Consider the following 14,985-nt stretch of genomic DNA (forward strand, 5'->3'; position numbering starts at 1 on the left):
GTCTTATCATGTCAATTTGTCTTTTTGTAGCATATACCGATGCCTATGAGGAGTACCTGAGACTCAAGTAAGATACTTATTGCTGTGCTTTTCTTCTTATGGTTTTTCGTTCAAAGTTGTTGTTTTTTTGCAAAATGCAACACATTTAACAATCAAAGTATTAAAAGTTCAACAGGGTTTATAAGACAAGAATTTGTCCTCATCGTATACACACTGCCAAATGTTTTGGTAATACACCAAGTCCTTGATTTATAACAAAATAATGACATTGTTATCTTTCAGGGCTGCAGCCTTCGCTGAGAAGAGTGAGTAGACTATATTTACACAATACATATTATCCTAGTGATTACGTGACAACAAGTACTAATTGACTGTTCTAATCCTCAGACCGTGGTAGAGTGGTTGGTGGTCTGCCAGATGTGGTCACCATTATGGAGCAGAAGGTGGGATATACTATGCACTCTAAACAAACTTTATATCATGATGTCATATGCTTGTATAAGATTGTGACTGTATTGAAAATACATGGTCTCACGTTGAGAATTGCGTGCATATTTAAGAGATCTTTCTCTYTGACCTCTGTCTCTCTGTCTCTCTGACGTCTGACCTCTCACTCCCTGACCTCTCCTCTCCACCGTCCTCTGTCCACCTTCAGACCCTGAGCCTGACCTGCACAGTCTGGGGTGACCCCAGTCCAGAGGTCACCTGGTTCAAGAATGAAAATGAGGTAGTCTCCACTGAGCATGCCAAGATAACACTTGAGGCCAATAAGTTCGCCAGCCTCACCATCACCGCCGTCACGTCCGAGGATTCCGGCAAGTACAGCATCAACGTACGGAACAAATATGGCGGGGAGTTCGTGGAGATCACCGTGAGCGTCTACAAGCAAGGCGAGAGCCCCCCCGAGCCCAAAATGGGAGGGAGAGGAGCAACACCTGCACCCCTGGCCTCCAAGACCCCTGCCCAAACCCCCACCCCGTCCCTTAAGTCCCCCACCCCGTCCCTTAAGTCCCCCACCCCATCCCTAAGGTCCCCCACCCCAACCGCCAAATCCCCAACCCCGACTCCTAAGTCCCCAACCCCCCCTAGGCGTGTTAAGTCGCCCAGCCCTGCCAGATCTCTCAAGTCACCAACCCCCACTAGAAAGTAACCAGGGATGTTGATGCCTGAGAAGGCTTGAGGCGTTTCCTGCTACTGTTTTATAGCATGAGTTGAGTGAAACCAGAAGCTGTTACATGAAGGTATCCATTTTAGATGTCATATGTCATATAGCTTGGTCACTGAGCTTTAACAGGCTGTTGAAAAAATAAATGAACAGAGTAGATGTTAATCATAAGTGTTAATCATAGAAAAAGCTGCACCTTCCACTATACTGTACTATATAATGGAATGTCTGAAGACCTGGGATCAGCCTGCCTAAAGTGCCAGGTGGGTGGAATTTTCCATTGCAACAGGCCAGCTCAATCAAGCACAGCTAAATTATTTGAAGTGAATTCAAATGGTATTTGAGTCCAGGTCTGAATGTCTGTGTCCATTTCTCTGTGGATGGTGAATAGATGTCAGAGAGTGCAGACGGAAGACACACAGCCAGTGCCGTCCGCACTGCAGTCACTATGCCAGAGAAGTTACGTTTGTCTGCACCGTGTTGCATTTCCCCCTTTGCTTTGTGTTAGAAATAAAACCTCACTTATCACCTCTGTTGTCTTTTYCTGTCATTCTTTCTTTTTATTTCCCTCACTTGTCTCCTCTCATCTCCTAATTGTCTTTCTTTTAAGGAGGGACCTGTTAGTCATTTACCAATAACTTTAGACGATACGGACTTCTGTATGGCACAATATCCTTTTGGTATTCTCCCCAAAGATGTATTAAGGACATGTTAAATATTATACATTAATACAAATGTACACTCCACAGAAGAGGTCACATTTGGGGAAACAACTATACCTATAAAGAATACTACTAATGTGTTCCCTTTCACCCAAACAAGATACTACGAGCCTGACTTCTTCCAAACCTCTGAAGGGAGAGGCAGGGACTGTCATGTGATGTGTTTAGTCAAAACTGTGAATGGGGTGAAGATTGCAGTAGGTTTGATCTATTAGCATAAAAAAAACTAAAATCCACAGCCATCATTGACTGCTCACTTTTTTACTTCAGTCATACGACAGCGATGCCGGTCAGGGTTGACTTGCTGGCTGTGATTCTCAATGTTCAACTTATTGGACAATTTAACACATTCAATGGGATTTTAAAAGCTGAAAGAGCTAGCTATCATTGCTGACCATGAAGTAAGTCTAGTTTGTTGACATTATGACATTCAATTGAGTGCAAGGCCTCTTTTCTTTCTCCCCTGAAATTTTCAGTAAGATTTGAAAAGATCCTTTGTGGTGTACTGTCTGTACTTGAATTTCCACACAGGTGGAGTGTATTTTCCACAAATGTACTGAATGAAGAATGTCTACAAAAATATGGTAAAATCAAACMGTTATTGGAAGTTTCACCTGTGGTAGTTTGTGAGTCAACTGTTTCACTTAAATAGCTTTGGCATTAGGTTGTGGCATTATACATAGTGAAGATGAAAATAGTACAAGTCACAATTGAATCAGTTCTGTCATAACACATTGTATATATTTTTTAAGGTAATATCCCCATTYCACATAAATCAGAGATCCTCTCGGGGAAATCGTACAATGGAATCCAAGCTCTCCTATCTGTTGTCATTCAAAGAAGACGTGATTCCAACGGAATACATCCAGCCACACTACAAGGAGTCATACCGGCTTGCCATCTACGCTCTGGTCAGTGGGGGTAGAGATGCCTACCAGGAGTACCTCAAAGCTGAACAACTCAGTAACTTTCTCTCTGAAGAGGAGGTCATCTTCATTTTGGACAATGCAGAGTTGCCAGTCCCAKAGGATGAGGATTATGAAGCAAGGAAACGTGAAAGTGAAGAAAATGTCAGAGCTCCCTCGACTTACTTCCCCACTGAGTCAGATGAGGAGGTTCCTGACCTTGACCTCGGCTGGCCAGAGGTCACCAATGAGAACGTGGAGACAAACATCAGCCTGCTTTTCCATCCTCCCAGACACAACACACCGACCATCAAAGAGATGATACGTAAACAAATCCAAGWCGCAAGACAGGTAACGAGGCACAATAATATAATTTCCCATCAATCATTTGCAGTGTCTGGTATTTACTGTTATGGTTTGTACAAATACACATTCCAGGTTTGAATTGCCTTTCTCACAGAGTAGCATTTCCCACAGGTACACATGTTGAAAAAAAATGTATGTTCAGTTAAAAGTCTGTGGCATATCAACCACCTAAGCCTGTCTCAACTTGAACCGGTTTCAACATAGGCCGACTGAAATTTTAGCATCACACGTCATGACTGCTTGCCAGGCTTATTGTTTTCTGAAATGTTTCCACTCATCTTCCTTACAATTGGATATGTAATTCCAGAAGGTTATGAAAGAGTGTGTGCGGATAACAAAAGTAATTGTTACTTCTCAAAACGCACATACTGTGCTGTACAGACAGTGCACTTTTGAATACCACAATTACTCAATGTTGGGGAAGCTACTCTGAAAATATAGTTTACCAAGCTACCAATTACTTCACACTGGAAGAAGTTAAGCTACACTGAAGCAATCCTTAAGAAAAATATAGTTTACTTACCTAAAGTTACTTTGAAAAAGTAGTTCACTACCTTCACTACGATCATATATACATCTGAAATGTTGTTGACCCCAAATTGCAAGARCAGATTACTCTGGAGTCAGATGTGTAATTAAGCCTATTTAACACAAAAAGTGAGAATAAGGCACATGAAAAATGTTTCGTGAGAATTAGGCAGGGCTGATGCAGAAAAATAAATGTAATTCTTGCCTACTTCACCCAKGTTTTATTTTTGAAAAAAAGTAGTGTGTAGTTCCAGTAGGTAGCTACACCACTATATTGCAAAACAAGTAATTAACTACTGAAAATATTTGAATTTAGTTAATCTACCACCAAGCTACTGAAAAATGTAATTAAATTACTAGTTGAACTACATGTAGTTCACTACTCCCCAACACAGCAATTACTACACAGAAAAAGACATGAGGCACCTTTTCAGATTTGGTGACCAAGTTCTGAGACTTCTACTTTCAATAAACCTCTGCAGTTCACAAAACTGATCATTAAGCGKGTTCTTAATCCCTTTCCATTATAGGTTATTGCTATAGCGATGGATGTCTTCACTGACGTTGATATTTTTAAGGAGATTGTCAATGCGACTACAAGGGGAGTGAAGGTCTACATACTTCTTGRTGACTTCCAATTCAAAAGCTTTCTGAATATGGCTAAGAGCGCAGGTGTCCAAATACAAGATCTCAAGGTAAGGAATTATATTTGAAATACTTTGAAAAATGCCTAGTGGTTAGAGAGTTAGGCCAGTAACCGAAAGGTTGCTAGATCGAATCCCCGAGCTGACAAGGTAAAAATCTGTCGTTCTGCCCCTGAACAAGGCAGTTAAGCCACTGTTCCTAGGCCGTCTTTGTAAACGAAAATTTGTTCTTAACTGACTTAAAAATGAATACAAAATAACAAAAACTGCTTTGTCCAATGAAATACCACAATTTTCTACACATAATGTGTGTATAAAAAAATAGGAAGACCTTCCTAATATTGAGTTGCACACACTTTTGCCCTCAGAACAGCCTCAATTAGTCAGGGCATGGCCTCTACAAGGTGTCGGAAGTGTACCACAGGGATGTTGACCCATGTTGACTCCAATGCTTCCCACAGTTAAAGTCAAGTTGGCTGGATGTCCTTTGGGTGGTGGACCATTCTTGATACGCATGGGAAGCGGTAGAGCTTTAAAAAATCCAGCAGYGTTACAGTTCTTGACACACTTAAACCAGTGCGCCTGACAACTACTACCATACCCTTTCAAAGGCACTTAAATCGTTTGTCTTCCCTATTCATCCTCTGAATGGCACAAATACACAATCAATGTCTCAATTGTCCCAAAAGCTTAAAACTCCTTCTTTAACCGGTCTCCTCCCCTTCATCTACACTGATTGAAGTGGATTTAACAAGCGGCATCAATAAGAGATCATAGCTTTAACTTGGATTCACCTTGTCAGTCTATGTCATGGAAAGGGCARGTGTTCCTAATGTTTTGTACACTCAGTGTATATTCACAAATGAACTGTAAGAGCTTAAAGTCCTTATTAAATTGTATTTATTTTATTTATTTAACCTTTATTTTATCAGGGCGTCATACTGAGACCAAGGTCTCTTTTAAATGCATAGCAGGGGTTTGTCAGGCATGACCTTTTCACTATTGACAGGAGTTTTCGCGGATTAGCAATGACATTTGCTCCACACCCTTGGTGGAAATGCAGTAGTCATTTACCGGTGTGTCTATTTCCCTTGAAGCATAATCAGTGTATTAACATGCTGGATGTCATCAGCGGGTTTATTTCATGAGGTTTATAGCACAGTGCCAGGCTTGTTCCTGTTACAAAGTGTCTTTACCCTTTGTCTCTATTGGATAGATCGAGAACTTGTTTTTGAGCAAAAACAAAGTTTCCCAATGAAAGGTGAAATGTCTTTGTTGTCTTGCTGTAACTCTTAATCATTCCAAACCAATTTTCTGGTTGGCCTCCTGTCTATGGTTTTGGGGATGGTTGTCAAGTTTGATAAGGTTAGAGTTGTAGTAGTAGTAGTAGTAGTAGTAGTGGTAGTGTGTGTGTGTGTGTGTGTGTGTGTGGTGGTGTGTGTGTGTGTGTGTGTGTGTGTTGTGTGGTGTGGGTGTGTGTGTGTGGTGTGGTGTGGTGTGTGTGTGTGTGTGTGTGTGTGTGTGTGTGTGTGTGTGTGTGTGTGTGTGTGTGTGTTGTGGTGTGTGTGTGTGTGTGTGGTGTGTGTGTGTGTGTGTGCGCAGAAAATAAATGGTGAGAGATTTTCTCTTAGTTCTTCTGTCTTGTTCAGAACTTGCGAGTTCGGACAGTGAAAGGACAGCAGTACATGTGTCGATCTGGAGCAAAGTTCCATGGATCTTTGGAGCAGAGGTTTCTATTGGTGGACTGCAAAACAGTGTTGTACAGTACATACAGGTATGTCTAAGGTATGTCTAACCAGCAATGTCCCCTCTTTTGCATTTAAAACATAAATATGTTCCCAAACTCTTCCTTATACTTGTTAAATACAGTATATTAAAAATAATATTATACATTATATAGCATACTAAAATTTTATAAAGTATTCATGGAGTTTTATATATAAGTAACCRGATGACTGCATTTATTTATTATAACACCTTTCTTTTGGTCTCCCTTTTCTCCAGCTTYATGTGGTCCTTTGAGAARATCAACCTCAGCATGGTCCTGGKGGTCACAGGGCAGCTGGTGGGCTCCTACGACGAGGAGTTCAGACGTCTGTTTGCCCAATCCACTCTGCCTGTCACTCTCTCTCAGACTTCCGGAAAGAGCTGGCAACAGCCACGTACAACCCTTATTCTGGTCTTCTCTTTGARAGCAGACTCTCTCTCRACCAGATTCACATGAGATCCCGTGGGAGACAGCTTGGCTTGAYGAGTTCTACTGGTCAACAGAAGGACGATCGATACAACAATGGACAGATGGTCACAAGAAGACTGAGCTTTCAGGACAGACTGAATCAATCTCACTGCACCGATATGGGGAAACTTGTGAGGGGACACAGCTACGCCGGAGAGCTGCCGCAGAGAGGGAATTCCACAACTCCCTTGACGAATGTAAGAGATGACGCTGGCGGCRSTCACGGTGCCCCTGAGAGAGGCAGWCGCATCGAGGACACACTGTTACCAGGCAGGATTAATCATTACATGCAGAAGAAGAAGTATGGCATTGACCAACAGCATCTACTCCCTTTCAGCAGTGAGAACTCTCTTAGCAGGTGGAAGATCGACTCGTACCTCAAYAACAGTGATGCGACCCTAGGGGAGCCAGTTGAGAATCTGCATCTGCCTGACAGTACGCAGAACCCAACCAMATCATCCCGGATGAGAACATCAGTCCTCTTCAACAGCCRTCTGGCAGAGCAGTCTRAAACTCCTAACTATATGTCTGAGCACTCTGTGACATCTCCACAAGGCAGTCTATGGATGCTATCTCCACAGGGCAGTCTAGGAGTGACATCTCCACAGGGCAGTCTAGGAGTGACATCTCCACAGGGCAGTCTAGGTGGCCTAAGCAACTTCCAACCCCAACTGACCCCTGCTAGATTGAGGGAGAGTCAGATAAGATTGGAAGAGATCAGACGGAAAAGGCTCAGTTTACATGAGTATGAGGAACCTGTCAGCAACTTAAGGCCAGGGCAGAGCCAAGATTCTCTCAGGCTGTCTATTTTCTCTACTCTCGAAAGAGCTAAAGGAAGGTCGTCAGAGAGAGGCCTGGATAAAAGGCACAGTGCGGCAGAGCTAGCAGGCAGCTCCGAACACAGTTCTAATCAGGGACCATCCAGCCACAGAGAGGAACTCACCCCAGGAGGTCAACAGGAAGAGGGAAACAGAGTTGAAGGACAAAAATATAAACTAACCAACTTCAGTGATGCACAAAGGTCTGTCTCACAATACGATATCACGACCAAGACAGAGAGGAATCCTCTTGATGACTGGCAAGAGCCTCTCTCCAGGACGATGTCGGCAGCCCAACTGGGAATACAACTAAAGGAACCTTTGCTCAAGCCCTCCAACTTCAGACCAACTGGACTTAATGTGGAGAGCTCTAAAGGGCTAACATCTTTGATTGGAATACCAGAGGAGAAGGAGTGCTCCACCAGGAAGAGTTATGAATCCACTGACCAGCTGGCCAACAGCTCTGAATTGGTGCTCTCCGCAGACAAAGAGAAAACACGCCAAAGTGTGAATCCATTGAAACGCAGAACTTCTGTGACATCAATAAAGAATATAGTGCATGCCGATGTTTCAGTGGAGAAAATGGTGGAGAAAACGCCACACAAGGTAGAAGGAGCAGAACTCCAAAGGCAGAATTCATTCAGATCCACACTTCAAAGGACAGGTTCAGTGAGATCAAAGCATTTAGTGCAGGCTGACATTTCAACAGAGCAGAGAACCATCTCAGATCCTCCTGGAAAACCGTCAGCTGTGGGACTTACTACATCACCCAAGGGTCATTCTCCAAGCCCTTCCAGGTCATCACACAATGCGGCTGGCTCTGAAACCGAAAAGGAACAACAACATAATTCTCCCAGCCCAGCAGGTAAATCATCATCTCCTGGGTTAACTACTAGCTGGGTTAGAAAGAGCTTTAGAAAGAAATGTGAACCGGACAAGAACTCCCTGAGCTCCACAAACACTGTGGCGAGTCGAGCAGCAATTCATTCAGACACCAGGCGGAAACGAGCACATAGCCGGTTTGAGAGTTTTGTTTCATTTGACAACAAGCCTTCTGATAAACCGACATCAACTACTACAAACAGATATGACTCAGACAAACACAGGAGTTTGTTTGTGAGACATCCCTCTGTTAGTTCCATACACAGCTTTCAGACGGAAACTACGCCTAATGAAAATAAGCTTGGCCGATTCATACAACGGGTGGGGAATCTCATCAGCAAGAAGTGAATGTGTAAATGTTGTCTATGATCAAGGCAATAACAGCACTGTTCTATGACAGGGTTTTATATTGTAAATTAGACTGTTAAGTCTTTAGGGAATTTGCATGTATTTTTTGCACTGGTTATGAGATACATTTTATTGGAAAATAAATGTACATATTGGAATGTTCTAATATGGCAAGTGTGCGGATTCTGATAAAGCAATATAATTGTTATTCCTTACTTGTGAAATGGTCATTTAGATTGTCCCTTAGTTGTCAATCGAATACCCCAAAYGTGAGTATATTACTGTCCTTTGTTTTGAGTTCAAAGTGCATACATGCATAGGACAATAATTGCTTCAATATAAGGTACCCTGTGTTCTGTGTTCAGCTATACATGTAATATAAGTTTCAATGTCAGTATTCAGTGTAAAGTGGCCAGTTTCCTTTCATACATTTTCCCATAGCACTGTAATGGTTTGAGAATGTTATTTATGTTTGTGTACCATGCTGACAGCTATCTACTGTAAGGCATCATCATTCACGACCCAAACACCAGATGTTTCCTACTCTCTTTTAAATGTGATAATTCATTTTCAATTCATTTGGGCCCTGCACACAGATGTTGATATTTCAATCATGTTTTTATTGTTTTCTKTCAAATATGGAAAAATAAATATATATATAATGAAAGAAAGAAAGCATTGTCTGAATTCAATCAATCCATTTGTTTAACAGGAATCTGAGTGTACAATATTGAGTACTTCTATATGAAATATTCCAGACATTTGTTTCTCTCTGTATCCAATTCTTCAGTCTCAATCTCAAATTGCTTCAGAGCAATAAAATACTGCACAAATGGTTCTCCCAGCGCTCCGCGAATCACATGGTCTTCGCTCAAAGCCACCAGAGCGTCCTCCAGCTTCACAGGGATGGCAAACTGCTGTTTCCCCAGCTGGGTGTGGGTGGAGGCCCTGGTCAGACCTGTCTCAGCCGCCAGGTTGCGTTTGATACCGTCCAGTCCTGCCGCCACGGTGGCCGCCAGCACMACGTATGGGTTAGCCATGGCCGAGCCCAGCTTGTTGTCGATATGCRTCTCCCGCCCGCCGTGGCATTTTACATTGAAGGCGCTGCTGTTGTCGTTGTAGCCATAGGTGGCGTAAAGCACGTTGTGCTTGGGGTCTTTAACCTTCTTGGCGATGTGGCTGCGGCAGCCCAGCCCAGGGGAGAGCARGCAGCTCAGGGCGGCCGAGTGGCTCAAGAGCCCCGCAAGCCACTTCCTGCCAATCTCCGACAGCTCCCCTCCGCCGTGGTCCCCGGTGTGGAAGAGACTACGGTGGCTGTTGGCGTCCCAGAGAGAGTGGGAAAGCACCCCGGCGTTGTACAGGCTGTCGTCGGTGAAGAAGCTGGCGATGTAGCTGTRTTTCCTCGCCATCTCTTTGATGCCGGTACGAAACGTGAAGGCGGTGTCGGCGGCCGCGATGCCGAACTCCGGCCTCAAGTTGATCTCCATCTGACCGGGCACCATGGCTGAGGCCAAACTGTCCACGTCGGCCCCCATGCAGTACATCCCATTCACCAGCTGCTGGAAGAAGGGCAGGTCGTGGTTGCTGGCCAGGGTGGTGGCAGGGAACAGCATGSTCTTGGGGCCCACCCTGTCGGGCGCGCCCAGGACACAGCACTCGTAGGTGAAGGAGGAGTACAGGGAGAAACCCATGCTCTGGAGCTGCCCCATCAGCTGCTTGGCGATGAGACGGGGTGYGGTGCGCAGGGGGCTGCCGGTTATCATGCAGGGGTCACAGATGACCCGGGCCGTCTGCKCTGCCCAGGGCAGCACCCTGAAGGTCGACAGGTCTGGGATAAGCAGCACGTCGCTACTGAAGTTGGCAGGGTTGTTGGCGTGGTCCACCTCACAGCTCTTAGGGCTCAGGGTCAGCTCTAGGTAGCTTCTTGGCATCGGCACCCCRTATACTGCTTTCTCCTGTAAAGATAAAAAAARGTTTACATCATGGGACTTTTCCTRTAGGCAAGCATAACCATTGAGCAACCATTTAAACAAATAGCATTATAAYATTGTGGGTTGTCTCAATACACTATAGCTAGTACGTTTCAGGATGTYTGTGTACTGTGTGTGRGATGATTACATGAAAGAAGCGGACTGGCACTGTCTTAGACCTGGAGACCCCATGGAGATCTGTGGCCTCGAAGCGGACAAAGTTGATATTCTCCCGGGCAATCTGCTGCTTGATGTGCTCCATGGTGGAGACAAAGCTCCGAGTCCCAGACTTATCCATGTTGTCTTTACTGTTATCTATGAGAAAAAGAGCCAAAAGCAACTATCATGTCTGTAAAAAAAAGATAGTCGCTTGTGATGGAACTACTTTACTAGCTACAAGTTTATACAAAATAAGAATATAAGCTTTTTGATAAATCTAATCCAAAACCAGACTAACCTCCACAGTTGGCACTGCTGCTCTCAAACGTGGACGACCGTACTTCGGATTGCCTGTTTGCTCCAGTCACATCTGACCTGTGTGAGGTTGACGAGTCCATACCGGAGCCAAGCTGGATGGAGCTGCTGTCCCTGGACCTGGTGGACACCCTCCTGGAAGCATCAGAGTGGGGCTTGAAAGTGGTGAAGGAGGACTGGGACTCCGGCCGTCCATCTCCCCTGTTGGTCCCATGCAGGTAGGTGTAAGGGGCTGGGCTCCCAGGACGCCCMCCCTCCTCCTTCCCCCGGGCACCAAGCATGGAACTATCCTTCAGGATACTCTTCAACTCATCCATGGTCTGTCTGGAGACCCCCACCTCGCCCTTTGGGCTGTAGGTGCAACCCTCTCTGGACCACTCCACCCTGGAGGGGGGGCCCTCATCCTGCCTGGGCCGAGCCCTCTCTGGAGACATAGAGGGCCTGTGGGAGTGGGGAGAGGGGCCGATAGAGATGATGGTGGGGTTGCTTTCTGAGGGTCTGGGGCTGCTCACGTAGTCGGAGTGGTGGACTATGGACGGCCCCCCTCTGTCCCAGTCCACTGGGGCCACATGTTTCCCACTCACCTTCACCCCCTTCTTCTTGCCCAGGCTCATTCCACTGCCATCTACCTGGTCTCTGAGCCTAATTGAGCCCTCCTGGAAACACCACACAAACACCAAAAATATACAGTATTTTAAAGTACTTTTCATWTATTTATTATATAGTTATTAATAAACATATATATTTATTAATATATATATACATTTTAATACTTACAACAAATAGATTACAGTTAAATTAACAATGCATTTGTTACACCATATTAAAACAAAAGGGATGGAAAAATATATWWTTTTTTTTTACCATTTTCTTTTTCAGATTATGGAATARTGATGTCTTTTAAGTTTCTTCAATTCAGTTACCATTCACGGGTAAAAAGAAACAACAACAACAACGTTGTGTCCAAATCCAAAACACCATACTGGGATTTACAGGTCTAAAAAATGTAAAAGAGCTAGAGATGTTACCTCGAGAACGAGATCCTCTGAGTCATGCATTCCTTTTATACTMATTTGTGAGTTTTGACCTGAGATTTGAGTGCCTTCATTTGAAACCAGAGCTATGCTCGCACATTTCTTTTATGGACAATTGGCACAATGGTGATGGATTGGAAAATTCTCTCAACGCACCCATGGGCACTCCTGTTGGACACTGGTATCCACTGACAACTGGTAGAGACTGAAACACTTCTGCTTTCACCCCACTGGCTATTAACATCCACGATTCAATATCCCCCTTTGTGTCAATGCAAAGGGAGGTGGAGACAAAAACACACAGCTCAGCTATTTTGTTTGTGCCTCCAATCATGACATTCAGGCAGTTTCTAGAAAGATGCATTTAGTTCAAAAGTACTGAGAAACATTAACATGTTTATCAGGCATCTACAATAGATGTTGTAACGMTAACTTTTTGCTGATATAAACTATTTTATGGTAAAGAACTAGGCTACAGTCTGTATGAAATAAAACTAGGTTTGATATGGCTTCACAAAACCTTTATATCAAGACTGGAACCAAATATGCTCTCTTTTCTATAATAAATATATTTTTTCTATAGTGAGATTAGTTTATATTTAGATTAACTTGTGCAACATTGGCATAGGACCTAGATTGAATTTAGTGCTCATCCAGAACACTGTAACAACTTGATAACAACTTTATTACAATATTATTAAGAACAACTATACAACTATATTATATCATAAAATACTTTTCACTGAAATACCTAATAAGATTTTTTTTTTTTAAGTAATATAGACTGCAATACAGCATAGCCTAGCTATAGCCTACTTATAAATACCTAAAAAATAGTGCATTTTACCTGCTAAGATGTGTGCATCATGATGTGTAGAATTCCGGTCACTCAACTTTTGAAAGAATAGCCTATTTGTTGCCACATATGTCTAATAGGGCCTAAACGATGTTCGTCACTAGCTTCTATGAGAAGGGTGCTATTCCAGCCCGCAAAKCGGGGTGTTCCTGCATGTAGGCATTCCTGCATCTGCAGGAAACCCTCTTTATACTTCTATTCGTTAATTTTTAAGCTTTTGTCTCAGTCGGCATTCAAGTAATAATAAGGAATTCCCCTCGACCACGCCCACAAATTGGGGAAAAMCAACATTATTTCCTATTGACCCCCATTTTAAAAGAGGCAACATCCCCCCCAAAAAATGCACTGTCATGTTAACAAGCAACATATCCCAAAAACAGGACATGTCAAAGTAAAATGGACAATATGGAATGGACAATCACAACTGTCATCCTGGAGTTTCAACCTATTGTCATGATCAGAGGTTTCAAGTTTCTATCCGTAAATTGTCCGGACCGGACGTCTTTTTTTGGTGTTTTACAAACGGTAGGCTTACCACATAGATGAGCATACATAAACATTTGATTTCTGGCAACACTGTAGGCTACATCTCATGTAAGCTCGGACTGATGCCGATGCCTTTTGGCCGTTTTCTTTGGTGCAGTCCTGACCGGCCTTGATTTCCACATCCACGGACATTGGTTTTTGGTCCGGTGTGGACCAAATCTGAACCAATCATAGGCGTCTATGTTTGGTTCCGATTTGGTGCGGTCGAGACCGACCTTAATTTCAATGTCTACGGACATAGATTTTTGGTCCGGTCCAGACCAAATTTGGTCCAATCATAGACGTCTATGTTTGCTTCAGATTTTGTCCAGTCTGGACCGGCCCAAGCGCCGAGTGGCACAGAGGTCTAAGGCACTGCATCTCAGTGTTTGAGGCGYCACTACGGACACCCTGGTTMGAATCCAGGCTGTATCACAACTGACAGTGATTGGGAGTCCCATAGGGCAGCGCACAAATGGCCCAGCGTTGTCCAGGTTTGGCCGGTGTAGGCCGTCAWTGTAAATAAGAATTTTTCTTAACGGACTTGCCTAGTTAAATAAAGGTTAAATCAAATATAAACTAAATATTTTCAACTTTCATTCAAAACCAATATWGAGGCTGATTTCAACATCGGGAAAATACATATTTTCAATGTCTGGAAAATGTRTATTGTCAACTTTCATTCAGAACTGAAAATACGTATTTTTTCCAACGTCCGCAAAAGATGCCTTTCAATGTCCCGGAAAATATGTATTTTAAATGTATAGAAAATATGTATCTTCACCTCTCATTAAGAACCTAAATTAAACCAAACCTTAACGTCTGGAAAATACATATTTTACACGTCTTTTCAACGTAATTTTGCTTAGTTAGGACTATTCTAGGTTTTTTTTGGGGGGGGGGGTCTCTTCGTAACATATTGTACGTTTTTGCAAATTCGTAACATATCATACGAATTGTAATTCATAACATATCATACTAAATGGATGATGGACATCCACAAATTAATACATACAATACGAAATGTAACATTTCATACTAAAAGGAGTGTCCCGGATTCATGTTCAAAGTAATAAGAAATGCTCTGAGGCCAGGTTGTAGCTACGGTAGATAGTGTCCTTCGCCCCCACTTGTGAGGCACGGGTTTCTCCGGAACACAGCAGGCGGGAGGCGGGGGCGACCGGTAGACAGTGTCTTTCACCCGCGTGTTGGGCACTGTTTAAAAAAATTATAATTAAGGGGTGGATCAGCTTAATATTGCGGAAAGATTGTTGCTTCCATCAATGTAATTGTCTGCATCATTTCCAATCCCCCATATATTTTTGGGATAAATATATATATCCATATACAGTGGGGAGAACAAGTATTTGATACACTGCCGATTTTGCAGGTTTTCCTACTTACAAAGCATGTAGAGGTCTGTAATTTTTATCATAGGTACACTTCAACTGTGAGAGACGGAATCTAAAACATCCAGAAAATCACATTGTATGATTTTTAAATAATTAATTT

The 14,985-nt window shown here is 43.2% G+C and overlaps 4 protein-coding genes across 6 annotated transcripts in view; 3 read left to right on the forward strand and 1 right to left on the reverse strand.

The window, feature by feature from the left end:
- LOC112067979 (myomesin-2) overlaps positions 1–1,311 on the forward strand; it is a 23,175-nt gene extending 21,864 nt beyond the window's left edge. Inside the window, 4 exon segments of the mRNA XM_070437975.1 lie at positions 31–67; positions 283–305; positions 388–443; positions 656–1,311. Coding sequence (XP_070294076.1) covers positions 31–67; positions 283–305; positions 388–443; positions 656–1,150 — 611 coding nt within the window. The 3' untranslated portion in view covers positions 1,151–1,311.
- A 1,379-nt stretch (positions 1,312–2,690) lies between these two features.
- LOC139023867 (protein FAM83B-like) lies at positions 2,691–7,451 on the forward strand. Its single transcript, XM_070437976.1, is given in 6 exon segments — positions 2,691–3,143; positions 4,217–4,381; positions 5,980–6,104; positions 6,335–6,461; positions 6,464–7,001; positions 7,393–7,451. Coding segments are annotated over 6 exon segments (1,467 nt in total).
- Positions 7,452–7,666: 215 nt separating this feature from the next.
- On the forward strand, positions 7,667–8,645 carry LOC139023868 (protein FAM83B-like). The gene has a single exon (XM_070437977.1). The coding sequence runs from the start codon at positions 7,667–7,669 to the stop codon at positions 8,612–8,614; it is 948 nt and encodes a 315-aa protein (XP_070294078.1). The 3' UTR covers positions 8,615–8,645.
- A 584-nt stretch (positions 8,646–9,229) lies between these two features.
- Positions 9,230–13,105, reverse strand: LOC112068019 (lengsin). 3 transcript variants are annotated; one of them, XM_024135013.2, is made up of 4 exons: positions 12,940–13,105; positions 11,042–11,714; positions 10,733–10,899; positions 9,230–10,569 (listed from the first exon to the last, which is right to left on the reverse strand). In XM_024135013.2, the coding sequence occupies exons 2-4, from the start codon at positions 11,670–11,672 to the stop codon at positions 9,355–9,357; spliced, it is 2,013 nt and encodes a 670-aa protein (XP_023990781.1). In that variant the 5' UTR covers positions 11,673–11,714; positions 12,940–13,105; the 3' UTR covers positions 9,230–9,354. The 3 variants fall into 3 exon arrangements, with proteins under 3 accessions (XP_023990781.1, XP_023990779.1, XP_023990780.1); XM_024135011.2 differs by lacking the exon at positions 12,940–13,105 and adding an exon at positions 12,087–12,321; XM_024135012.2 differs by lacking the exon at positions 12,940–13,105 and adding an exon at positions 11,923–12,321.
- Between the last annotated feature and the right edge of the window lie 1,880 nt (positions 13,106–14,985).

The sequence above is a fragment of the Salvelinus sp. IW2-2015 genome, unplaced genomic scaffold, assembly GCF_002910315.2.
Source record: "Salvelinus sp. IW2-2015 unplaced genomic scaffold, ASM291031v2 Un_scaffold19, whole genome shotgun sequence".
NCBI classification, from domain to species: Eukaryota; Metazoa; Chordata; class Actinopteri; order Salmoniformes; family Salmonidae; genus Salvelinus; species Salvelinus sp. IW2-2015.

Bases quoted from the DNA above. Each gene is read 5' to 3' on its own strand.
- LOC139023868 (XM_070437977.1), top strand. From the start codon at position 7,667: ATGTCGGCAGCCCAACTGGGAATACAACTAAAGGAACCTTTGCTCAAG.